Source organism: Miniopterus schreibersii (assembly GCF_964146895.1).
Source record: "Miniopterus schreibersii genome assembly, chromosome: 19".
NCBI lineage: Eukaryota > Metazoa > Chordata > Mammalia > Chiroptera > Miniopteridae > Miniopterus > Miniopterus schreibersii.
This window is the reverse complement of record NC_138119.1, coordinates 35,813,343-35,838,724: the sequence shown is the minus strand read 5'-3', so window position 1 is coordinate 35,838,724 and position 25,382 is coordinate 35,813,343. Positions and strand designations below refer to the sequence as shown.

Here is a 25,382-nt window from a genome sequence, read left to right as displayed (position 1 = left end):
AAGCCCACGCAAAGGCCGCGTTGTGTGATTCCAGTTATACGAAATACCCAGGATGGGCAACTCCACGGAAACAAAAAGTAGGTGCCCGATGACCAGGGGCTGGGGGGTGACTGCTGATGGGCATTGGGTTTCTCCTGGGGGGTGACAGACACGTGCTGATTACACAGTGCGGTGCTTGCGGGGTCCTGTGAATATACCTAAAACGAGTGGGTCTTATGGCATGTGAGTTTTACTTAAATAAAATAGAATTTTTAAAAAGAGGTCCTACACAGATATAAATATAAACATGTTTATTATCAAACTTTATAGTGCCATGTCAAATACAATAGGTATGACATAAGTATAAATAAATACATACTTCAAAAATTGTAAAATATTTCAAATCATAATTTAAAATACTTTATAAAACTCAAACAGACACGTTTAAATCTCACACAGCTATTTTCAATTTAGTAATATATTTACATTTGAACAGTCTCAGATAAAACAATAATTCATTTCACATGTAGCCTGATCACAAGAGTTGTTTTTCACCCTCTCTCTCTTATTTCCCAGAGTCCTTGGCCCTTAGAAACCCCCACCGTCCTGATTCTTGCCACCTCCCCGGGTGCCATTGGCTCTGCCTCCGCCACAGGAGCCAGGGCCCCTCTGAACTTGGCTTTCTCCAGGCCGCCGAGCCGATGGGCCTGTGGAGTCTGTGAGGCCGGAGCAGCTTCGGCAGCCACTGACTGAGCGTTTCTCACTGCCGGTGATCAATAACTGGATTCCTCAGGAATTTTAAGCTCCTTTATAAATAAATATAAATACTTGCTCATATAGGCTTTCCTCTCTTCAAGAACGGCCTAATGAGCAATAAAGCAATTAGGAAATAATTATTCAACACCTTCACCTTGTGAAAATCTACTGGATGAGCCCAGTACCTGGGGAGGTCCTATCGTGGATTTAGAACCTTGTGTACTATTCAAGAATCATATGCTACATGTCGCATCTGACAAACGTCCGTTTAGGAAGGAAAAGCACATCCTTATTTCTACATGCTTTCCCCAACAAAGACATTCACAGAAGTGTACCTAAACTCCTTTGCATTTATGCTTTTATCCAATCAGATAAAAACTCGTGGAAGTTTTTCATCATGGAAACCACAAACTTCTGAAAAAAAAATAAGTGTATGCCCTGATGCTACTCAGGTTTTTAAAAGCAACTGTAGCAAAAAACAAACAAACAAAAATAAAACAAACACAACCAAAAAACAGAACAACAACAAAACTCTCATGTTACACTGGTCACCACTGTACATTGTTAGGAGATAGTATTTGCCTTTTTTTGAAATATATTCAAATCTACAGATGCAACGTTAGAATTTGTTAATAAATAAAGAGGTGGTGATCTAGGAAAGTGGCTATTACCTGGTCATAGTCCTAACATTTACACAATATTAAAGTCCTTACAGCACTTATACTGAATTAAGAATTATGGAATACATACTCCATGCAAGTCAAAAGAACGCTCTCTCCAAGAATATTTTGAAAAGCACTGAATCCCACAGGGATAAGAGTGATTCAGGCTTTGTTTAGTAACCCCCACAAAGGAGTCTTCAGTAGGATTTGCACCATTAACAAAAATGTGTCTTTTTTTTTTTTTTTTTCAAGTCAGCAACAGAATATCTTTGGCCAATTTGTTTCCTCTAAACTTTTGACAATTATAATGCAGCCCATGACAGCAACTTTGTAACCAGCAGTTGAAACACTGTGAGGGACAAAAGAAAGAAACAATGTCACAAAGTACTGGGTTTCTCCAGGAAGACTTCGCCAGGAGCCACGGAGAGTTAGAAAAGGGAGTCCAAGATTCCAGAGCGGCGGGCTCTTCACTTTGGCCTGGAAGAGAATATCCTTTCCCCCTAGTAGCCAGCACTTTCCAGATCCTGAGACTAGGGAAAAGAACATGAGTCTTTTGGGTGGCAGGCTGGCCTTGCCCACTGGACTTTGATCCTTCGAAGGTCTCGGGGGGACTGCAGCCCAGCTGCAGTAGGTGAGAAGGGCCTGAGATCCAAGGAGAGCTCTGCCTCTGCCATCTTCAGGGCACTTCCCAGTTTACCTGTGTTCCTGCAAGTACAAGAGTGCATGCCTTCAGGACGCTTAATATTCTGCACAAGAACAGCAACAACAAAATTCACCTGTTCACTGTGTATACGCTCACTGAGGGAGTGCAAATATGAGCAGCAAAATCCTGCTCAGCAAGGGCAGTGAAACTATTCTGTCTGAGACTGTAATGGGGGATTTGTATCATTACACATTTGTCAAAACCCATAGGATACACAAAACCAAGACTGAGCCCTAACGTAGACTGTGGACTTGAGTTAATAATGCAGCAATGTTGGCCCACCAATTGTACAAGACACCATACTAATGCAAGATGTTACTAAGAGAGGAAATGGGAGCTGGGAGTCAGGGTATGTTGGAAGTCTGTGCTTTCTGCTCACTTTTTCTATAAACCTAAAACTGCACACAGAAAGGTATTAATTTTTTAAAAAGCATTTGGAGGAGACTTGACCCTTTGAAATTCTCAGAAAGCAGAGCAGAGTGCCTAGGTTTGGATCCTGGCCACACCACTACCTAGCTTGGAGATTGTACACAAGTTACTTAACTTCCCTGCCCCTCACCTTCTTCATCTATGTAATAATAAATGCAGTAATAGCCCGTCTCACAGCTCCTAGCTCAGAAGAGTTCCTAGGATGTAGTAAGTGCATGTAAAGGTCAGCCATTGTCATCGTTATTACTAACTTTCATAAGTGAGCTGACTCAACAAAGGCCAGATCCTGTTCCTTTCCTCTCCCTCTGCAAACACATGAAACCACAGGCCATAACATCCCCCACCCCCACTCCAGAAACTGGCAGATTTGGGGGCTCCAGGAGCAACAGAACATGTAAAGAGGATATCTTCTCTCAAAACTGGGTGCAATTTTCAAGTCGTACCTGATTCCTTTTGGGCTTAAATGGACTCAGAAGGCACTAGGTAGGATCCACTCGACTGAAGGCTTTGGCAGCTGCTGCAGAACACAAGAGAACACTAAGTAAAGACCAGCTCTCCAACTCGAGGACAGAAAATCGGGGGGGGGGCATTCAGTGTCATGTGGGGTTCAGAGGCAACTTACCTGGTGGGAACGAATTTCTTGGCTGCAAGAAAAAGACAACCGTTAGTTTGGACCCACTGACTTTTCAGGACACATCGAATCCAGAAACAGCCCGACCCAAACTCAGCGCCTCCGGGGCCCCGGTACAGTCGTCCCACAAGCCCAGCCGGGTGGCAAGCAGGGCGACAGGCGAAGCGGCCCCTCTGAGCGGGGCCGGCAGCCTCTAGCACCAGCAGAAAGCTGCCGGCTCAGCTTGCCGGCTGTGCTGCCCAGTTTTTCATGGCAAGTCCCAAATCTGGATTTTATGTGAAATTTCCTATTTTGTAATCAGAACTTAATTCAAAAAAGTTTTCAGTACTCTGGAGGCTAAACAAACCGTGAGTGTGGCTAGCTGTAGTCACACATTCCCTGTGAGGTCCGCCCAGGTGAAACTTCTAGGAGCGCTTGATCCACCTTCCTGGGCGCCAGTCCTGGCAGCCTCACCGCACAGCTCGGCGGGCGCAGAGCTCAGCTGAGCGGCGGTGCCGGGGGCTCTAAGCCGGCCGGCACACTTACTAAAGCTCCCTCTTGAGCTTGCTGTACACTTTCCCTAAGGCGTCCGTTTAATTCTGCTACAGTTTGTTCCTGAAGTGGTAACTGGAGACCGCCTGTGGAGTAACTATAGCCCCTCACCTTTCTTCCGGAGGCGTTTCAGGAGCCAGAGGAGAAACGACGCTGATGTCAGGAGGGAGGCTCCAGCCGCAGACAGCCCGACGGCCAAGGGCACGCTGGACGGGGCGGGAGCTAGGGGCGCGGGGAGAACCGGCAGGGGAAGGAGTGACCTTAGAGCCCTGCTCTGTTGACCTGCCCCTTCCTTTGCATGCTGATTGCAGCTCAGCGGTGGGGGGGGGGCACAAAACAAAAGGCCTTGGGGATCTGCCCCAACCACCGCCAGGCAAACACACTGCCCCTGGCCTCTCTGTCTTTTTCCTTTCCCCTAGCTCTCCTTTTTCCAATCGTCAATATTCTACCCATTCTATCAGCATGTCACCTCTTCTCTTTCCTCTGTGTCCCCATGACAGTGAATGTCCGCCAGCTCATTAACCTGGCCAGCGCTTCTGGCCTCATCTGGCTTGGACATAGCGGATCCTTCATTTTACTTTAGCCGGATAACTCCCTTTCTGTGCTCTCACCCCCCAGACGCCGTCCATCAGTGAGCGGCTCACCTTCACACGTGGGCAGCACCCCAGACCAGTGTCCTGTGGCGCCGCACGTCAGAGCCGCGGAGCCGTTCAGCGTCCATCCCTCGGGGCAGGCGAAGGTGCACACGGCGCCGAACACAGGCTCGGCGCTGCAGCTCATGTTCACCTTGCTGGGAGGCTCCGGGAGCGAGCACCGGACCGCTGCGGGCGATAGACCGGGAGAGGTTAAGGCGAATCCGCCGGAAAACTTCCAAATCTGGCTGAAAAGTCAGCACTCGAGCATAACGTCGAGGCGCTACTAGGCTCTCAGCACGTGGGAGTTATGAGGCTCGGGGCCCTCGGGGCAATCTGTGCTCAGCAGCCTACAGGTACTCTTGCAGTCTGACTTCAGGCTCACCTTGGCAGGAGGGCTCCTGCTGTGTCCACTGTCCCCGAGCCGTGCACTCGAGCCGGGCCGCTCCTCGCAGCTGGAAGCCCTCCTCACAGCCAAAGGTGCAGGAGGAGCCGGGGCCCAGCTCCCCAGCGGGGCCCCCGGGGCACCTCACCCAGCCGCTCTGGGGCCGGCGGACGGGGTCACATCTCACGGCTGGAAGACAGGAGTGAGCCTTAGAAGTCTGCTCCTGTCCTGCAGCCACGGTTCCCCAAGTCACCAAGTCCCCTAGCCCTGCAATTGTTTTCTTTTTCCTCTTAAAAGAAAATAAAACAGAAACTGCACCTTCGCAGGTGGGCTCCTGGCTGTCCCACTCCCCCGTGGGGCCGCACTGGAGCCTGGCGGGTCCCTTCAGCGCGAAGCCCTGCTCGCAGGAGAAGGCGCAGCTGGACCCAGTTTGGAAAGTTCCGGAAGCGCTGGGAAGACAGTGGATGTGGCCTCTCTGGGGGCGGGACGGGGCTTTGCACTGGAAAGCTGAAACGCCAAAGCCGGGGTCAGGAGATGTGGCGGGAAGGGCGGTCCCTGGTGGGCCTGGAGGAGCCCGGCTCATCTCGGACCAGGAGGCGCTCGAGGGCTCCAGAGTCCTCGTTTCCCCACCACCGGGAAGGCCGTGTTTTCCTTGAATCCCAGCCCCTCTATTGCCAGCGGCGCTAACCAAGGGACAGCCTCTCCCGGGGCCTGGGTTCCCGAGCACCCTCGAGGAAAATTCAGGGTGCAGAGGGACCTGTGTGTCAGAGAGCGACTGACGTCCCAGGTGCGCAGATGATGCGGAACAAAGGGAAGTAAGAGGCGGCCACGGGGCGGCTGCTCTGCAGAAGGCTGTGTCCTGTGGCCGCGGCCACTGGAAAGCTGTGCTCTGCGTGGCTACGAGAATGTCAGCAGCTGGTAGTGAGACCTGCCGTTCCCCACATCCTTGCTCCTGCTCTAAAGGGGGTTGAATGTCGGGGCTTCTGTGCGTGACGAGGGTGCCTCTGCAGCTGTGCCAGGCGTGTTCCGTGAGCCTGATTTCTACGTTTCCTATGCGATTTCCCTTCGGGAGTCCTGCCTATCCCACGCCCGCGGCCTGAGGCTGGCACAGCACAGCTGGAGCCCACGCAACTCTGTCCTCCACAGTCCCCTCCCCGCCCCTGGGAGCGCTGGTCTTGCCCACGCGGCTCCGAGAGGGGGTGAGCGCTGCCCGGGGAAGCTGGTTCCACGGGGCTGGCCTGGGCCCAGGGGAGGGGCGCGCTCTGCCCACCTTCGCACACCGGCGCTTGCTGCGTCCACTGTCCCTGCGCCGCGCACTCAACCCGGGTGGGTCCCCGCAGCAGGAAGCCCTTGTCGCAAGTGAAGCTGCAGGAGGCCCCGACGGGGAGCTCTGGGGCCTGGGGGCCAGGGTGACCGAGGGGAGGGCTGCAGGTCACCGAGCCGTTCCGCAGCGGGCCGAGGACGCCGCAGGTCACAGCTGGAACACAGGCACCCTTCACGTGAGCAGGTCCGGCTGGGCCATTTCAAGGAAAGAGCGTGTGCAGTACACTCGAGGGGGCCGCCTACCTCTGCACGTGGGCTTCTCGGTGTCCCAGGCCCCGGACGAGGTGCACCGGAGGCGCGGGGGCCCCACCAGCTCAAACCCTTCCCTGCAGCGAAACGTGCAGCTTGTGTTCCACGGGAGGCTTCCCGAGCTTCGGGAACAATCCACGAATCCATCGGCAGGCCCCGTCAGAGCGTCACACTCAACCACTGGAGAAAGAGGGCCGTGGGTTTAGAGGCCCTGCGCTCCCTGCCCGTGGAGCCTGAGTTTACGACAGAGCGAGGGGCTGCCTTCCAAGGGTGGACCCCAAAATCTGCCATGAACTCAGGGCGCACCCACAGTAAAGCTTTCCCGCTTTTTCATGGGCATCTTCATCTTTTCTGAGTCTGACTTTGGGCTGAGCGGTGTCTGGTCTGTCCTATCACATGATCTATTTTACTTATGGCAGAAATGAAGGAAAAGCAGATCCTGAGCTGGGGTTTGTGGCTGGTTGGGATAAAAACAGTAGTGACACACAAAAGACACTTGTTTGTTTTAACCCATAGTCTGGGGAACAGAGTCTTGTCTCTGGCCTGGAAGATAAGACGCAGAGAGAGAGATGCTAAGGCTCCTGGGTTATCGGGCCCTAAGAGAGTCTGTTGAGGTCAAACAGGGCAGGAAGGGGAGAGAGCCGCTGAGGGTCCGGGGCGCTTCGTGGTTGTGTGTGTTCTTACAAATCAGAAACCCCCATTTCGAACACAGAATAAAAACCTCTCACCCCGAGCCTGTGCCACCTTGGCCACATCCATGGGCTGAGAGGACTAGTTTTATTAAAAAACAGCGACAAAAAGAACTTTCCCTAGAGTTTGCAAATGTCCCAAGCTGGATGCAACGCTAAGGCGAGGAGGGCTTTACCTTGGCAGCGTGGGAGGGGCGCGCTCCACTCGCCGGAGGGCGTGCACCGCGCAGCCTCGGGGCTGCTGGGCCGGTAGCCCTCCTCGCAGCGCAGGGCGCAGGAAGACCGGTAGCGGAAGTTTCCCAGCGGGTGGGTGCACACCAGGCGCCCGTGCTCGGGGGCTTCCTGGGCCCCACAGCTCACAGCTGAGGAGGGAAACCAGGTCAGCCTGCCCCTCTCCCCGCTCCCGCGGGCGGGAAGCTGCGGGCCTGGGCCTGGGCCTGGTGCGTTTCCTGAACGTGTTCTATCTGCGTGGGGGCCGCGGAGCCCTCACTGAGCCTATGAAGCCAGTAAGAACACTGGGATTCGGAGCTTAACGCCTGTGAATCCGGGACTTGAACCTGGAGGGTCTGACGTCACGAGTTCAGCCCTAACCGCCAACCCTGGGCCACCACGCCCCCGGGAAGGGAAGGCCTGCGGACCTGCCTCCAAAGCTGGCGAGCTCGCGGGCGCTGCGGCCGAGGGAAGGGACGGGGCGCCCGGCCGAGGGAAGGGGCGGGCGTCGGGCCGAGGGAAGGGACGGGGCGTCCGGCCGAGGGAAGGGGCGGGCGTCCGGCCGAGGGAAGGGACGGGGCGCCCGGCCGAGGGAAGGGACGGGCGACCGGCCGAGGGAAGGGACGGGGCGTCGGGCCGAGGGAAGGGACGGGGCGTCCGGCCGAGGGAAGGGGCGGGCGTCCGGCCGAGGGAAGGGACGGGCGTCGGGCCGAGGGAAGGGACGGGCGTCGGGCCGAGGGAAGGGGCGGGGCGTCGGGCCGAGGGAAGGGACGGGGCGCCCGGCCGAGGGAAGGGGCGGGGCGTCGGGCCGAGGGAAGGGACTGGGCGCCCGGCCGAGGGAAGGGACGGGCGCCGGGCCGAGGGAAGGGACGGGCGTCGGGCCGAGGGAAGGGGCGGGCGCCCGGCGTACCTTGCTCACAGTGCAGCCCGCTGAAGCCGGGGTGGCACTGGCAGGTGTAGTTGTTGATGGTCTCCACGCAGTCCCCACGGCCGCCGCAGGACTCCTGGGTGCACGCAGCTGTGGACACACAGCCACGGCAAGGAAGGTGAGTTCCTTTGGCTTTAGGGTCCACAGGGTGCGGCACAGATGTCACCAGGGGTCGCAGGGCGCGCTTGACAGAGGGGGAGCTGAGTGGTGGGCCCGGCTGCTCTAGGCCTTGATTTTAGTGCCCGGATGCCAGGGTACAGCCGTCACTGGCACCAAGAACAGAAATCCCGCCGGGCCACAAGGTCTAAAGGTGGCTCCCCTGCCCAGGAAACAGGCAGCGGAACTGGGCCGTGGGTGCGCGTCCACGCTGCGCCGGGCGCAGGCCTCTGCGCGCAGTTAGGGCGCGGACGCGCGGGGTTCTCGCCAACTCGCACGCAGAACCAAGAGACCTTTATCAAACAGGGCCCTTGAAAACCAGGTCTTTCAGGACATACAGTCACAACGGAGACCCGTTTCGGCGGCGCCAGCGTTTGCCCGGGTGCCCCCCGCCTGGCACCTACCCTGGTAGCACAGGGCGAGCTTCGTCTTGCTGCATCTCTCGTCGTTCCACTTGCCCGGGTCCTGCTCCCTCCGGATGTAGATCTCCACGCAGTCCTCGTTGCTCTCCTTGTTGTTGGGTTCGCCGGGAGCCCAGTTGGCGGCTTCCTCCGTCAGAGGCTTCTGGGTCCCTATCCACACCCACCGGCCGTTGACCTTTCGGATCCCGATCCAGTAGTAACTTCGCACGTAGCTGAACACGGAGTCCAGGTACCGAATCTCGTCCTGGTTCTGAATGGCCACCAGGTGGGTGTATCTGCGCTGGCAGTAAGCGCTGGCCTCCTCGAAGGTCATGGGCTCCTCGGAGGCGTGGTAGGACCAGGCACCGCCCTCCCCGCACAGAAGCGCTGCGGGAAAGCGGGAGAGGAACCACCTTAGGCCCGCGGGGAGGGTGAGCCCTGGGGGAGGGTGAGCCCTGGGGGAGGGTGAGCCCTGGGGGAGGGTGAGCCCCGCGGGGAGGGTGAGCCCTGGGGGAGGGTGAGCCCTGGGGGAGGGTGAGCCCCGCGGGGAGGGTGAGCCCTGGGGGAGGGTGAGCCCCGCGGGGAGGGTGAGCCCCGCGGGGAGGGTGAGCCCCGGGGGGAGGGGGAGCCCCGGGGGGAGGGGGAGCCCCGCGGGGAGGGTGAGCCCTGGGGGAGGGTGAGCCCTGGGGGAGGGTGAGCCCTGGGGGAGGGTGAGCCCCGCGGGGAGGGTGAGCCCTGGGGGAGGGTGAGCCCTGGGGGAGGGTGAGCCCTGGGGGAGGGTGAGCCCCGCGGGGAGGGTGAGCCCCGGGGGGAGGGGGAGCCCCGCGGGGAGGGGGAGCCCCGGGGGAGGGGGAGCCCGGGGGGAGGGGGAGCCCCGCGGGGAGGGGGAGCCCCGGGGGAGGGGGAGCCCCGCGGGGAGGGGGAGCCCTGGGGGAGGGTGAGTCCCGCAGGGAGGGTGAGCCGTGCGGGAGGGTGAATCCTGCCTCGGTTTGACGCCCTTAACTGGGCTTTTCTTTCCCCCATTATTTCTTGTCTATTTTCTTGCTGTGGTAAAATACAATGTACCATCTTAACCGTCGCAAGGGCATGGTTCAGGGGTATTAAACAGCTTCATAACGGGTGCGGTCGTCACCACCCTCCGTCTCTACAACTCTTTCCATCTGTAACTGAAACATCCCGTCTGCGGACCGACACCTCCCCCCGCCCGCCCTGGCGACCGCGCCCTGCTCCCCGCGCTGTGCACCACTCCAGCCACCGCATGCGGGGCTCCCACAGCTGTTAGCAGGGCCTCTGCTGTCCCATGGTGGCCCACGGTGGACTTTGGGGTGACTCAAACTCTGTTCCCCTTTCCTTTTTTTTTTCTCTTTTCAGATTTTTTTTTTAAATCCTCGCCTGAGGATATTTTTTCCATTGCTTTTCAGAGTGAAAAGGAGAGAGAGAGAAACATCGATGTGAGAGAGACACATAGGTTAGTTGCCTCCCGCATGTGCCCCAACCGGGGCCAAACCTGCAACCGAGGTACGTGCCCTTGGCAAGAATCGAACCCGGGACCCTTCAGTCTGCAGGCTGGCACTCCAACCACTGAGCCACACTGGCCAGGGCTGCTCACCTTTTATAAAGTAAGAAGGGGTTTGGGCCTGGTCAGTGTGGCTCAGCAGTTGAGCGTCGACCTGTGATCCAGGCGATCAGGGTTCGATTCCGGGTCAGGGCACAGGCCCGGGTTGTGGGCTCGATCCCCAGTCAGGGGCGTGCAGGAGGCAGCCGATCAATGACTCTCTCATCATTGATGTTTCTCTCTCTCTCCCTCTCCCTTCCTCTCTCTGAAATCAATAAAAATAAGGGTTTGGATGAAGATACTTCTCTTTATGTGCATTTCTTCTGTGACTGACTCTGCACCCGTGTCACCTGCTCCCACCACAACCTGGGTCCGCCCACTTTACAGGGGGATTGTGGTCAGAACAGCCACACTTTGCTGAACCCACCAGCACAACCTGAGGCCCTGTGCGTGACCCTGGCACTGAACCCTCCCCTCAGGGTGCCTTAGGTGTGTTATGATCAACACCTAACACATAAGGAAACAGACACAGAGGTAAACGGCCCCTACTCCAGGGCAAACCGCACTGGGGGGAGGGACACAGGGAAGCTGCCAAACCCTCCCATGCACAGAGTGCCCACCCACAAGGAAGAGTCACTGGACCCCGTCGGAGGACGGGAGGCCCCGCTCTAACTAATGACATAGACCTACCGAAGGTGAGAGCAGAGAGGAGCCAAGCAGCAGTCATGGCTTCAGCAGTTCTCTCCATCAAAAGGTCAGACCAGGCGTGTTTTTCTGGGGAGGAGATGCACAAAATAAATCACAGAAGGAAACCCCAGGAGCCAGTTACTCGGTCGTTCTACAGTGCTGTTTGTGGCAGCCTCGTGAGGCTTCAGGTAAAGGGCTCCAGCACCGCGACCTTTATGAAAAAGTTCACCTGAATGAATAAATAAGACTTTAAATTTTCATCACCTACTCAAAGGGAAAAGCCAGACTTTAGTCTGAACCTAGTGAGAGCCGACAGCTCCCACCAGGAGGCCTTTGCTTATCTGTTCGCCTCCCTCGGCTGAGTTCCTGGCCCCAGGCTACTCTTCAGAGTCTTACGGGTTTGTGAAGAGGTTGTTTCCCTGTCCGGTCTGGTGCGTCCCCCGGGTCTCCCCTCTCGTCCTGTCCTGTTGCTCTTGCCGGGCTGGTGCCAAGTCAGCCAAGAAGAACAGAGCCCCGCTCCTGCCGGAGCCCTTTATAGGATGCCTGGCTTCCTGTGAGTCACAGGGCAACGCATCCAAACCCGGCAAAGAGGAATTCCCAGCAGCATCCAAAAAGTTCCCCGGGAATATCCACGAAGCTAAAAATTATAATGCTATCAGGAGCCCCGCCCCTCCAGATGAAGGCTGCTTTGTTTCATGCCTTTCTGCTCTACACAAATTCTATTACTATGACACACATGCATGGTTTTTAATTCCAATAACATAAAATCTGCCTTTAAAGGGTTTTAAAACTCTGCTGATTAGCAGCGCCTCTTCTGTAATTGTGGTAGCACTCAGACTCTCGCAAATATAAGCCAACTGGGCATAGATTTGTTGTCAGCTCTCTCGTCTGGAGCTGTCAGGGACGGGTCACCATCACTTTCTCTCTCACCTGTCAACTCAACTGCTGTACACTGTGTCACAGAGGACCGAGGCACAGGGTACACACCAATCCTCAGGTGCTGTGCACAGCTGTCGCTAAATCACTAGAAATAACATCTCTAACATTTATGGAGTGCTTACTACATGCCAGGCCCCAGCCTGAGTATTTTACACTTTCATCTACATAACTTTTCAATCCCCACAACAGCCTATGGAATAGGTAGTCTTACTGTCCCCATTTTACAGATGAGGAAATTGAGACCCCAAAGATTTTATCTTTCTCAGCCAAAAGCACAGAGCTAAGGGGAAACCAAGGCAGTCACTCTCAGAAGCCGACCCCTTAACTGCTACCCCGCACTATGGTTCACCCAGGGCAGGGAACAGAGGCTGAGGTGAGAATGGACCCGGGTCCTCAGCATATGGGAAGAAACTGGACAAAGAAACAAGCATGGCAGGCTGAGCTGTGCCTAGGTACCACTGTGGACCCCTCTGCCACACTTTCTAGGAGGTCCTGACCCAAGAGCAAATTCTCTCTATAGGTAAAAGGCAAAATGATTATTTTAAATGTAAATCGATAGAACCTGAGGGAAAGAATCCAGTACCAGAAGGAGGGATAAGAGAAATGAGTAAAGGAGGTTTGTGAGTAAAGGTAATTTATTATTTTTGTAACAGTGGGAATTGTAACCCACCCCACCATTCTTTTGACATTGTTTCTGTGATGCTCACTCTGACTAATATGTAGCTTGTAGATAAGCAGCATGTTTGTATAAGAGTCCTAGGAACTAACTTCAGAAGATGCAGTCTCCGACCTTCATTCATCCCAGTTCCAGGACATTTGCTGACCTTCAAGCGTAGAACCAAGATGACAAAGACCAGGATGACACACACCAGGCCATCCCTTGACCAGTTTTGAGATGCTTATTGGAATGGACTCTGCTGGCCTGCACATAGAGAGCTTTTCAACCCACTCTCCTTGATTTCTTTGTTCTGCTTTCCCTCTCCTTCCTTATAAAAACCTCTGCCTGCACTGAGGTGGGGAGATGGGCTTTGTGGCAAGAGTCCCCCATCTCCTCAAGTGACCGGCACTTGAATAAACTTCTTTCCTTTTTCACCAGCATCTGTAATCATGAGTTTGGTTTTTGTGGCAATAGGCAGCTGAACTTGGGTTCAAGATACATTGTTATTATTATTACCAGAGCTGTGATATTCCAAACCTACTCACAGTCATCCTGCAATCTCCCAGAGAGAGCCCCTGAGGTGGGGTCTGAAAATAGGTGCCTGGGGTGCAGGGGCCTGTCTTCAGGCTCCAGGGTTGCTGAGAGGCCATAGACAGACTCTGCTGGCCTATCATAGCGAGACCCCCCCACAGCAAGGGGCAGGAGCGGGATGACAGCTGACTGTAGCCTCTTCACCTGCATTTCCCTGTCAGGATCTGACCCACTGATAGGAGATCAGCAGTGAGTTGCAGAGAAAATTGGGTGAGAGTTAAATAGTTGGGGATGTTGAATCTTATCTCCATTTCCCCAAGTAAACCTAATTTCCCCCAAGTAGCATGCTGATTAGAGATGTCTCTGCTCGGTTCCACCTCTGGCTTCATGTGGGCCCTTTGCGATCTCCACCCTGGTGGACACAAGAGAAAAGGCAGGAAGGGGCACACACTTGGGCGCAGCCCAGCTCCACCACCAGGGCGTTTCGTCTCCGAGGCGCCACCCTTCCCGGCTCAGCATCCCCTTTCCTGGAAGTCCTGCCTTAGCCTCCACAGCCCCCGACGGGGCGCGGAGGGCTTGAACCGCTTTTGCTTCTGTGCCGAGGCCAACTCATCCTCACCTTTACGGTGAAGGGACATCCCTCAGGGAGCAAGAGAGCCAGAGCAAGTATGTTGGGGTTTCCAAGACAAATGTTGTAGTTTTATCCAAGGTATCCTGTCCACTGCACCCGGTCCATAGCTGGGGACAGTGAAAACCACGGACAGGTGAGTGTGGTGATGAAAAGTAGCACTGGCCATGGCCACATGTAGCAAGACCCTCTGTAAAAGGCATGGACGTACCTGGGGCTCCTCGCTGCTGACGGGAACAGCGAGGCTCAGAGCTCGGGCAGGGCCTCCTCTCGCCTCCCTCAGGCTCTCGGCCTCCTCCCCTCTGGGCAGTGTTGCTGGGCGTCTATGTTTTAAAACCTTGGTACCTCTTCCCGCTCCCAGAATTCTATTCTGCTGACATCTACAGTACTTCTGCAGAGCCCGGGGTAGGAGGAAGAAATCCCAATGAAGATTCCACCCTGTTTGCAGAGTACAGATGTGGTGCTTGTTGCACACCTGAGGTCATGAGAGGGCTCAGGGCAGCGAGCCGTCGAGGTGTGGAACGGAGTTCCTTGTTTGATCAACCTACGGGCAGAGTTGATGGAAAATTGGCCTGGCTCCTTCTAAATCCATTCCCCAGGAAGGCTTGTTGGCTCATTTGGGATCCATAGGCACCTTAGGAGATCTGAGTCAGGTAGGCGCCCTGTGTGCTCTTGGTCTGCGCTCCCACACCTGGGGGACGAGAGGGGTTCTCAGGTTTCCTGCCTCTGAAGAAGACTAACTGGGCAGCTCATTTAAAATGCGTGTCTCCAGAGTCTGACTCAATATGTCTGGGTGGGGCCCAAGAATCTGCACTTCAAATGAATATCTCAGGTGATTCTGATGTGGACGCCCAGATCCTACCACGCTTTGAGCTGTAATGGCCCAGGGCCGCCTAATTTGGGGGAGAATGTCAGGAAGCCCCAGTGGCTGGTGCTCAGTCATAGATGCCGGATTAATTGCAGGTAATCCAGACACTCTCTCTACTGGAAGGCTGGACGCCCATCGGTAACAGCTGGGCAGGTACAAGGAACTGGAAGGGTGAGTGGGTGCTCTGGATTCTTGTACATGGAAAGTAAATGGTCTGTAGCTGCTCGTGTGACATACGTGTGTCTTGAGGCTAATCTCTTTTCACCTCTGGAATTAGAGGAGAGATTGAATTCCACTAACTCCCCTTTCTAAACTTTCTAGATAATGCTGAGACAATTTTAATGTGTTTCCTTGCTTCCTCTTTGGCAGAAGCTTATCTTGAAGCTTCCTTTTTCTGTTTTGGGATCTAAGAACAAACTAATGGGAATATCTTGAAAATGAGTCAATTCTGGTGAATTCCCAAAGCGGAAGAAACCGTGCCGGACAGGCGGGCTGGTGACTGACAGCTCTTCCTGAACGCAGCCAGGCTGTTTGCGGACAGTTGGTAACGGGGGAAAATGTGCCTGGATTTGAGGAAAAAACCCTCGCTTGTTTTCCTTGGCTACTGAGCCTCTTGTTTTGTAAGTCAGAAGTTTCCTAAAGGGTTATTCTTAGCTCTACTCTCAGTGCCTCTCATCAGAAAAACCCTGCCCTGGTCCCTTTTTGAAAATTAAGACATTACTGGTTTACACTGATTAGCTCTGAGACTTGAAGCAAAGCTTCTTTGTCTCTTTAAGTCTCAGATTTCCCATCTGGGAACCAAGGAGCTTGACTCCAGTCCCTGTCGGCTGCACCGTACAAACATAGGAAAAGACCCTAATTTAAATCCGAGTGTTCATTGTTTTCCCTTGCTTTGAAGTTTTTAGCTAATCATTCGTAATGACACCATCTACGGAGCACCTACTGTGCGAAAAGTACTTTATGTACAGGACTTCATACAAGTTTCACCAAATGAAAGGTAGACGTTTTTAACCCTGTGGATGAAAAGGGACCACAGGCTAACCTGACAAGCTCTGGGAAGGCCTGTGTGGCTGCCTTGCAAACGCAGACCTAAAGGAACCACAAAGGATGGTCTCCAATGAAAACTTTTTAAACATAAGCAGTTTATCGAGGGTAGTCACACCCTAAGGCAGTATTTTTCCCTAACAAAGGTTAATCTTCACCTTAACTCTGTCGTTGTCTTTTTGTACCTGTGATAACACAGCTGGTTAAAACAGCCTTTGCAAAACAAAGTAATTTCCCCCTTTTCAGGGCCCTCAAAGCACAGAGCTGAGACCCCTCACTGTTATCATTGTTACCGTGTTAATTGTTGACTGTTAACTATCCTGCACCCACCTAAGTAAAAGTATGTGTCTATCCTTTTACTTTTCACCCAGCCCCAGAAGTTTCCCACTTTGCTTTCCCCCGCCTCCCTAATCAATCATCGATGGATTTCTTGTAACCCACTTATGTCTCCTCTTTTGATTGTAAAGCATAAAACAAGGTGCAAAACTGCCTTTCTCAGGAGCATTATCTCAATCCGTTGAGATTCTGCTTCCCGGCAAGTGTCAACAACAGTTTGGCTCAAATAAACCCCAAAATTCTTCCCAGGTGTGAATGTTTCTGACATTAGCATGACTTGGCGTAGTCAGCAGGATTCCAAAGACGCTCTCCCAGGACCACTGGAGGGCCCACTGGTGCTAGGATCCAACAAAGGGCCCCTTGAGCCCACCGCTTCCTGGCCCATCTGGTGAATTTGGGTGAGTTGTCTCTTGGATCCAGGACCTTCGCTTGCTTTTGGTAGAGGGTCTGACTTTATATGAGCTGCATTTTTAAATCCTTGTGGTGGAACGAAGGGTAAGGGTTGACAGAATCCAGGCTAAAGTGAGTCAGGAAGGAAAATGGGTGGCTGGTTTTAACTTCGGCTTTTCAGTTGGAACTGCTTTCTGAGAGTCTGAGCAAAAACCTTTGCTGTATAATGAGAGCTGAAGCCTTTCGGTTCCAAATACGAAGGGCACGCCCTCCCCCAGCCCGAGTCTCGGGTGTTCTTAGGCAGCTGAGAATCTTTGTGGAGGTTTCAGAGGTCATTCCTCACGAGATGCAGGAGCCTCATAGGGAAACTCCAACTCGGCTGTAATTCACTGACCGGCTTTCCTGGGGGGCACCCATAAGGCTTGGTCAGCCAGCAGCACCCCCAGACCTGGTTGCTTTAGACAGTTGGGGAGAGACCAAGGCACTTAAGAGGGTTGAATGTGACTCGGGTGAGAGCCTCGTGGAGCTCAACCCATAAGCAACGCCCTTGGACAGAACATGCTTAGAAAATTTGCTCAGACTCCACAGGTATAAAAAACAAAAACAACAACAAAAAACCTCCAGCTAAAATTAACATGGGAAATTAGACCCCCCGCTCTCATTCATACTCCTGATAGAAAGCCTGTACTTGCAAGTGCTTTACATAAATGGAAAGATTTAACTAGAAAATGTCAACTTAAAAATGGCCAAAATGCAGTTGTCTTTGGGTACCTAAATTAATATTTTGCATGCAAAAATTAGAAAAATGCCAGCTCTAAAATCAAACTGAGTGAGTGAATGGGAAGCGTATCCTAATTTGGAAATTAGAAGCTTCTAAGAAAAAGCACAGGTAAATTCTTTTAAAAAAAGACATTAGCCCAGCCGGTGTGGCTCAGTGGTTGAGCATTGACCTAGGATCCAGGTGGCGGTTTCATTCCCGGTTGGGGAACATTCCCGGGTTGCGGGCTCGGTCCCCAGCAGGGGGCAGCAGGTCAGTGACTCACCAATGTTTTCCTCTCCCTCTCCCTTCCTCTCTCTGAAATCAGTAAAAATATTTAAAAAATAAATTAATAAGAAATTTTGGAGACTATCTTGGAACGATTCTGAAGCTAATAAATGCCTACACCCCACTCTTCCCCCTCCTATGGCTCCTCCACTATTTCCTTGGCCCTTTGAGGCTCCTTGTCCGGACTTGCCCTTCCCCGCCCTCCTTCTGGCCCCTTCTGTCGCCTCCACTCCCACTGGCTTAAGGGAAACTGAGAACAGGAATTCCAACAACTCCCTTTGGAAAAGCTGAGAAGAACCAGAGAAGAACCAGCAATTGTTTCTGATTTTATCTGGGACCCTGATGGGTTCACAAAGAAATATAACTGTTAGAACATGTAATCCTGGCTGTTCTGACTTATTCCAATTAATATACCTACTGTTTCTGGGAGCAAAAGCAACAGAACTACTAATTAAGGTTCACAAGACAACTCCTCTAGAAAAGTACTGTCCTTATTTTACATGGCAGTCTCTACAGGGCCAGAGGTGTGGCTCCAGACACAATTCAAAGCCCACCAAATCCTTTTACCTTCCCCAAATTTCCCCTATTCCTCTGAAAAATCTTATAGATAATTGGCTTTACGAAATCAAAGTCCCAGGACCTTTGGAATGCAAATACTAAGAACTCTTGTAAATCTCTGGAAGGCAAATCTTATTAAAAAAACAAAACAAATGCCTTAGCCACCTAAGCAAATCACTTTAACTTATTTCAACTATTCCTTTCTAAATCAGGGAATTTAATTAAAGTTATTGAATATCTAGGTATTTTGAAATAACATGAAATACTGAAACATTGATTGCTAGACAAGTCTTAAGTTCACCTGCTTTTGTCTTTTTATTGCAGAGTCTGTAAAGTAGATTTGGAACTGTTGATGTAATGCCTTGTGCTTCGTTGAAGGTGTGTTTCTTGAAAGTGAGAGTGTGTTTAAAATGTGTTCATAGCCCTGGCTAGTTTGCTCAGTGGTTGGAGCCTCGGCCTTTGGACAGAAGGGTCCCAGGTTCAATTCCAGCGAAGGACACGTGCCTCGGTTGCAGGGCCCATCGCCGGCCCCAGTCGGGCCTGTGCAGGAGGCAACCCGTCCATGTCTCTCTCTCTCTCCCTCCCACTGTTTCTGAAAAGCAATGAAAAAAATATTCTCAGGTCAGGATTTTTAAAAAACGCCAAAATAACAAGATGTGTTCATAAACATCAGTCTAGGGAATGCTGGTCATTTATCAAGTTAAGTTGGAGGAAATTATATGGTTGTGCTAATAGAGGGCATGAGGTCCAGAGAGTCACTTCTGAGGGAAAGGGAGAGAGTAAGTTGTTCTAAAGATGGTTATTTCTGAATGGGCGAGAAGGCCCGTGAGAGCTGTAGGAAGGCTTGGAACTGTTGCGGGGGTTATAAAAGTTTGTGAAAGTTTTAAGTTTATGAGGTTCTTGTGTCTTCCCTACAAAACGTAATAATTCGAAAGAATGTGAATGGTCTTTGTGTATTTAGTCTTCAAGTGTAGGGTCTTTATATGTTTGTCTGTGTATTATATGTGGTGTATTTTCTGCCTCCAGATGGCATTCTAAGGGGTGATATTTTACTGGCTTAAAAAGATTAAATACTTATATAAAGCATAGTTCTGTGGTCTTGACAAAATATTTAATATTAAAACCGGTTTAAGTTGGATTAATGTCTTAGAGTTATTACCATAAAATATGTGTTTGTTTTACTTCTTTTTACAAAGAGTTTGTGGTATAACCTTTTGGTTAAGTATATTTGACAACCTTCCCAAAATTTAAATTTTAGGAGGATTTTCAAGGGAGAGATGAAATTCCAATGGGCTTTGGAGCACCTCAAGGATTTATTCTCTTTTCTTATAAGTTACACTATGTCATTTTACAGTCATTGTTACCAAGAAATTGTTGTCTTGGAATTTATATCTTACAAAAAAGCAAAGTTTTTTAATCAATTGCATTATAATCAAATCTCTAACCATGCCACTTTAAGTTTCGTAATTTATAGGCAGTAATTGTTTAACTCTGATGCATTTGCAGATATGTTACATCTTTAGAAAATCCATGAGAAAGGGCTCGAACTTACTCTAAATTACAAGCTTCTAAGCAGCTCATATGTTTGAACTGGATGAAGATTTATAGAACTCTAAGGAATAACTGAATTCATGAAAACACTGGCAAAAAATCAGGATTAAAAAAAAATTGGTTAAAGGACTAAAAAAACTGAAGATGATGATTATTCTTATTACTGTTTTAAATATTGCTGATTTTTAAAAATCTTTTTGTTTTTCAAATATAAGGGGGGGAAAACCCTAAAAGGAGACATCCTGCCTTATTATCAATGACCCATTAACCAGGTTAGAGGGACTGATAAGTTGGTCGCATTCATTTCATAGTACTCCCAGGAGACAAAGACTTCAAAGACCACAACTTACAACCGGGGGATTTTGTCCCTTGGGAAAGACATTGACTGAAGATGCTCTCTAACAGTGTTAAAGGGACCTTACTTTATCGGGCACCTCACCGCAAAAGGACATGGCCCCTGTGTGACACTCATCTGCAGGGGAGACCAAAGACTTGTCAAGGATGGGAAGCCGCCGACCTCGGAGGCAGAAGCTATCCCAAGACATCAACAAGGCCTGTGTGCTCACAAATTGATGCTGCTCAAACTTTGTTCTTATATCACCTGACTGTTGGTTGAATGTATATAAAATGTTTTTTATATTGTTATTTTTCTCCTAATGGTTCCTTAGTGGAAACAATATCTGTCTCCCTGAGTCCCCTGCCTTACTAGATATGGGTACCTGCTAATCTTTCCCACCTACTAGACAGGGATATTTTGATTATCTGCTATGATAATGAAGTTAACATTTTATTGGCCACACACTGGTCTTCTTCTACTATCAATATAAACTTTGGTATATTTTTTTCTGGCTACATCTATCATAAAGGACCCATCTTGGGCAAATGCCCCCAAGAACACCTCCCTAATAATTCCCCTGGTAGAATTATATACGGGTAATCTAGGTGAGTATTGTAGGACTATAGGAATGAATGAAATTAACTGCCCAGAAGAAAAATTATTCTAGATAACAAAATAATAGAGTCTTAATTCATCCAGCCAAACATATCATAAGGTATAAGTGACTGTAGATGAAAGCGGAAAACATATAATTAGCTTAATGAAAATTATGATAATACATGTAAAGGGTTTTTCTGTTGGCTGGATGCTTATTAGACATTTTCTGTTCCTAATTGGTGTTACTAGTTTAATACTATTGCTTTTGTTTCTGGTATGTAAATGTTCTACTAGATGCAGAAAAACAAAACTTCCAAGACAAGCGGCAAAAAGACTCTGATCATGGTAGCTCCAAAATTAGAAATGATCTGGAATATTTTTTAACAAGGACATATAGGATCCGACTGCCTCCCATTCACCTGCCTTTTTCATTTTGAATAATAATAATAATTAGACCATGAATGCCATCTAAGGTTATGGTCTTGCCCCATCCCCAGTGGTCCACCCTGTTCAGCAAGACCAATGCTGACCCTGAGACTTCCCAGGAATGCGCCTTCCCAGCACCGTGGGACCCTGTTATCTGCCCAAAAGGTTGGTCATCAATGCATCCTTCGATTGATTTATGACCAAAAGGGAGATGTGTGGACGAAAAGGGGCCACATGCTAAACCTGACAAGCTCAGGGAAGGCCCGTGTGGCTGCCTTGCAGACTCAGAGACCTAAAATAACCACAAAGGATGGTCTGAAATGAAAACTTTTTAAACAGAAGCTGTTTGTGGTGGGTAGCCACACCCTAAGGCAGTATTTTTCCCTAACAAAGGTCAGTTTTCACCTTAACTAAGTCTGTCAAGTCATCTTTTTGCATCTGTGATAACACACCTGATTAACAGCCTTGGCAAAAACAAAGTAAAGTCCCCCTTTTCAGGGCCCTCAAAGCACAGAGCTGGGACCACAAACCCCTCGTTATCATTGTTACCGTGTTAATTGTTGACTGTTAACTGTCCTGCACCCACCGAAGTGAAAGAAGCGAGTGTCTATCAGTTTACTTTTCACCCAGTCCCAGAGGTTTCCCGCTTTGCTTTCTCCTCCCTAATCTATCACCAATGGATTTCATGTAACCCACTTACGCCTCCTCTTTTGATTGTAAAGCATAAAACAAGGTGCAAAACTGTCATTCTCAGGAGCTTTATCTCAGTCGGTTGAGATTTGGCTTCCCAGGCATGTGTTAACAGTTTGGCTCAAATAAACTCACAAAAATTCTTCCCAGGTTTGAATGTTTATGTTACAATTCTGTTATTCTGTTTTAGTGAAGATGAAACACAGACCTAGAGAGCTTAAGTACCTTGCCAGGGTTTTTTTCAGTTAGTAAATAGTTGGCCTGGGATTCAAGTCCATGCCTGTTATTCTAAACCCGCGCCCTTCGGGTTGACTCTGCTCCTGCCCAGTTTGAAAGCTCAGCAGGAAAGTGGACCTGAGCTTCTGCATGAAAAAAAAAGTTATAGCCACCTCCTTGGCTTCCTGTACCCCCACCCCACGTACCCCCACCCGCCCTAAGAGCTCAGTGTCTTAGTTTGGGCTCCTTCTGAAGCAGACCCTGAGACAAGCATGTGGGTGCAAGCCTTTCATTTGGGAGGTGATCCCAGGAGGCACTAGCCAGGCAGTGAGGGGTGAGGAGGGAAAGGAGGAGTGAATAAGTGGTTGCCACGGTGTGAACCCAGACTCGGCCCCACGAGAGAACCCTGGGCGACACTGCAGAGTATCCCCGAGGAGGTGCAAGGGAACAGGAGGGGGGGTGTATCCACCGACTGCAGGCAACTGGCTGGGGGCTGGTTAATCCCAAGCGGATTCCTGGGGCCAGAGAAGGCCTCCTGCCCAGAGCTGCGGGAGTCTGCAGTTGGAAATGACATGATCCGACTTAGGTTTTCAAAGGATGTTCTATATGCTGTGTTGGGACAAGATAGATGTTAGTTTTCTATCGTTGCCATAACAAATTACTACAAATTTGATGGCTGAGAGATACCCAAGGTTATTATTCCATAGTTTCTGAAGGTCAGAAGTATGGCAGACTCAGCTGGTTTCTCCGCTCTGGGTTTCACGTTACCAAATTCAAGGCGTCAGCCCGTTGGGCTCTTCTCGGGAGATCCTAGGAAGATTCCATTTCCGAGGTCGTTCATATTGTTGGCAGAGAACAGTTCCTTGTGGTTGTAGGACGGAGGTCTCTGTTTCCTCCTATATTCCCTGATTCATGAGGCAGGAATCTTGGTGGGTGGGGGGAGGATGACATCTTTAGCACCCGCCCACCATGGTAGAGGCAAATCCCGGGGGCCTGGTGACCGGCCAGCCTAAGTGAGCACCGGTGTGCTAAGGCCAATTTCCTGCCTTGGTGCTTATTCTATCACCTCTGCTTAGAAGTGGGACTCACTCCCTGAATCCAGGGCTGGCCCAGGCCTTTAAGGAGGAATTAAATATGCAAAGCAGAGGACACACTGTAGTGTCCCACCCATATCCCCATGGCACTCATTTTTCCTGAATAACCCAACTCCATTAGCTTTTATATCACATTTATTCTTTACTCTGTGAACTGAGGTCATCTATATGGACACTTCACTTTGTCAGTTCTAATGCTTGAGTAATAATTATGATTATTAATCTAGAAACTACCATTAATGGGTTCCTTCACACTAGAGGCAATATTAAGAACTTTACCAAGTCATTAGATCAACATAACAAGAATTAGGTACTACTGTCCCCATTTGACAGACGAGGACACTGAGGCCTAGGGAGTGTAAATAACTTGCCTGGTCATGCCATACGTAAGGTCAGAAGCAGAACAGAAAACAGTCTGGAGCCTCATTTGGTCATCCGAGACCCTTAAGAATGGCTGACCCCTAACAATATGTACAAAAAAATGAAATGTAAATAAAAGTCACAAACAAATTTTTCTTTTTAAAGTACTTTTAAGAAAAAACATCAGGGCCTTGGAAATTTTTGTTTTTCTCCCCTGTTTGAAATTCTCCTTGTTTTGGTTGGGTGACAAAGAATGCATGTAACCTGAAGCTGGCGCTGCCCAAGGGGGGTGGCCAGCCGGACGGTGCTCTCAAAGGTGACCACCTTTACATTCGGAGATGGGTCATTGCAGTATTTGTTTATTTATTTAATTTTTCTTTTTTCCTATGAAGTTGCTGTTTATTTTTTGGCCTTGTGATGTATGTATGAAGCAATGTTGTCCAACGATAAATTGGAATTTTATTTTGCTGAGTTGTTCCAAAATGAACTAAGAAAGGGCTGGTTCCACTATACAGAATCATTTTTCGATCCCTGATGCTTCCATAACCCAGTTTTACTTACTGTGCGTTAGCTGCTGGTGCCCCAATTTTTTTTTTCTGGTGGCCAAACTTTTACTGAAAAATGGGGGTAACTTAGGAATTACTAGGATGCCTTCTCATAGAGTATATTACTTGCTGTTACGCCCAGCCTGGCTTTCAGTAAATGACCACCAATATTTGTTGAAGTAATACATGCACGAAGTCACTTGAAACATGTAAACGTGTTCTAATCATGGGTTTCAGAGCAGCCGGCTCCCTGGACAGAAAGTGCTCCTGCTGTCTGTTCTTCCTACTTGCAGGTTTCACAATATAAAGACAGAAAAGCGCCTGGGAACGGCTGCCAGCCTCAGTATCCCCTCAGACCAAACTGAGTGCCAGCTTGGAGGGACTGCGTGGGGCGGGCGGGCCTTACCCACAGCTCCGGCCGTGCCGAGGGCCCAGTGGGCAGTCAGCTCCCAGGAGGGCGGGGGGCACCCCTGCAGGGTCGCACTTCCTGGGAATAATGGGGCCCAACTATTATATATGTAGATCAAATGTTGAAAGACAGGAGAAGATTTTTCTCAATAAGGAATCACTCCAACTTACAGCATTTGCAAACCCTCCTTAAAATAATCTTAAGATTCTCCTGGAATATGTTGAGCCTCCCCAGCTAATTCTGGGAAGTTGTAACCTTCATATCAAAACTGGACAATGTTGGCACAAAAGTAGGATGTTGGCATAAAATCTCCTTTATGATGAGGACATCTAGAGAGGAGAGTCCTGGAGAACCCGGACCCGAGCCGGCCACTCTGTGTGACATACCTCTGTGTGTCACTGTGTCTTGTTCACAGGCGTGACCATTTATCTGTGCTACCAGGTCACGGTGGTCAGTGCCCCCCTTGGCCCTGTTTGCCAGAGTCCCTGTTGGAAAGTGTGTGGAACAGAGCATCCAGGACCACGAGACGCCAGATCTGGGGGGTGGGGGGCACCCGTGCATTGTCCGGAAAGGGGACTGAGGAAGAGCTGGCACTGACTTTCCAAACGGAATCTCCTTGCTCTCTGGATGGTGGCTTCCTTGGCCTTTGATTGTTAGAGGTTCCTTTCGTTGCTGAACAGTGTTGACTTTGGAGAGAAAACAGAGCTCAGAAACCACAGGTCCTCCTCTGGGGAGTGTTACAGGAATGCAGAGGGCAACTTCGAGAAGCCAGCGAGGCCCCATCTCTGCTTCTGTAGATAGGGGAGAGGAAGGGATGAACAATGCCTTTTTCAGAAGCTCGGCTTTATCGCTTTATCATAAAAAGGTGCCTCGGATCAGCGTGGCTGAAGGCGACCGCCATGGGAGCGTCTTTATCTAGGATTGAAGTGTTTCCCTGAATTATGAGCCATGTCCGACTCAGGGAAACGAAACACTTTCTCTGAACTGAGCAGCCATAGTCCCCACTAATAAAACACCCAGGAGAAATCAGGCCATTGTCTGCAGCCTATGAGTCACTTTCCCCTCTTAAAATATTCAGAAAACTAGAGCGAGAGTACATCCTTTTGTGTTTTCTTTGTCTAGTAGATAATTGCCCAAGGTCTCCACTTTGCTAAATTACTGGGAAGCAGAGTAGAACAGAAGAAAACCCTGGTCATTGGAATTCTGCAGATCAGCAAGAGAAAAAATCCCTGCTATTGTCACAAACTGGCAGCG

The 25,382-nt window shown here is 50.5% G+C and overlaps 1 protein-coding gene across 1 annotated transcript; it reads right to left on the bottom strand.

Moving 5' to 3' along the window:
• Nucleotides 1-458: 458 nt before the first annotated feature.
• SELE (selectin E) lies at nucleotides 459-11,367 on the bottom strand. The gene is made up of 14 exons (XM_081120950.1): nucleotides 11,303-11,367; nucleotides 10,910-10,993; nucleotides 8,668-9,051; nucleotides 8,090-8,197; nucleotides 7,146-7,331; nucleotides 6,275-6,460; nucleotides 5,979-6,185; nucleotides 5,027-5,215; nucleotides 4,709-4,897; nucleotides 4,336-4,512; nucleotides 3,803-3,913; nucleotides 3,152-3,173; nucleotides 2,973-3,046; nucleotides 459-2,102 (listed from the first exon to the last, which is right to left on the bottom strand). Exons 2-13 carry the CDS (start codon nucleotides 10,965-10,967, stop codon nucleotides 2,989-2,991), a joined length of 1,875 nt encoding a protein of 624 aa, XP_080977076.1. The 5' UTR covers nucleotides 10,968-10,993; nucleotides 11,303-11,367; the 3' UTR covers nucleotides 459-2,102; nucleotides 2,973-2,988.
• Nucleotides 11,368-25,382: the final 14,015 nt, after the last annotated feature.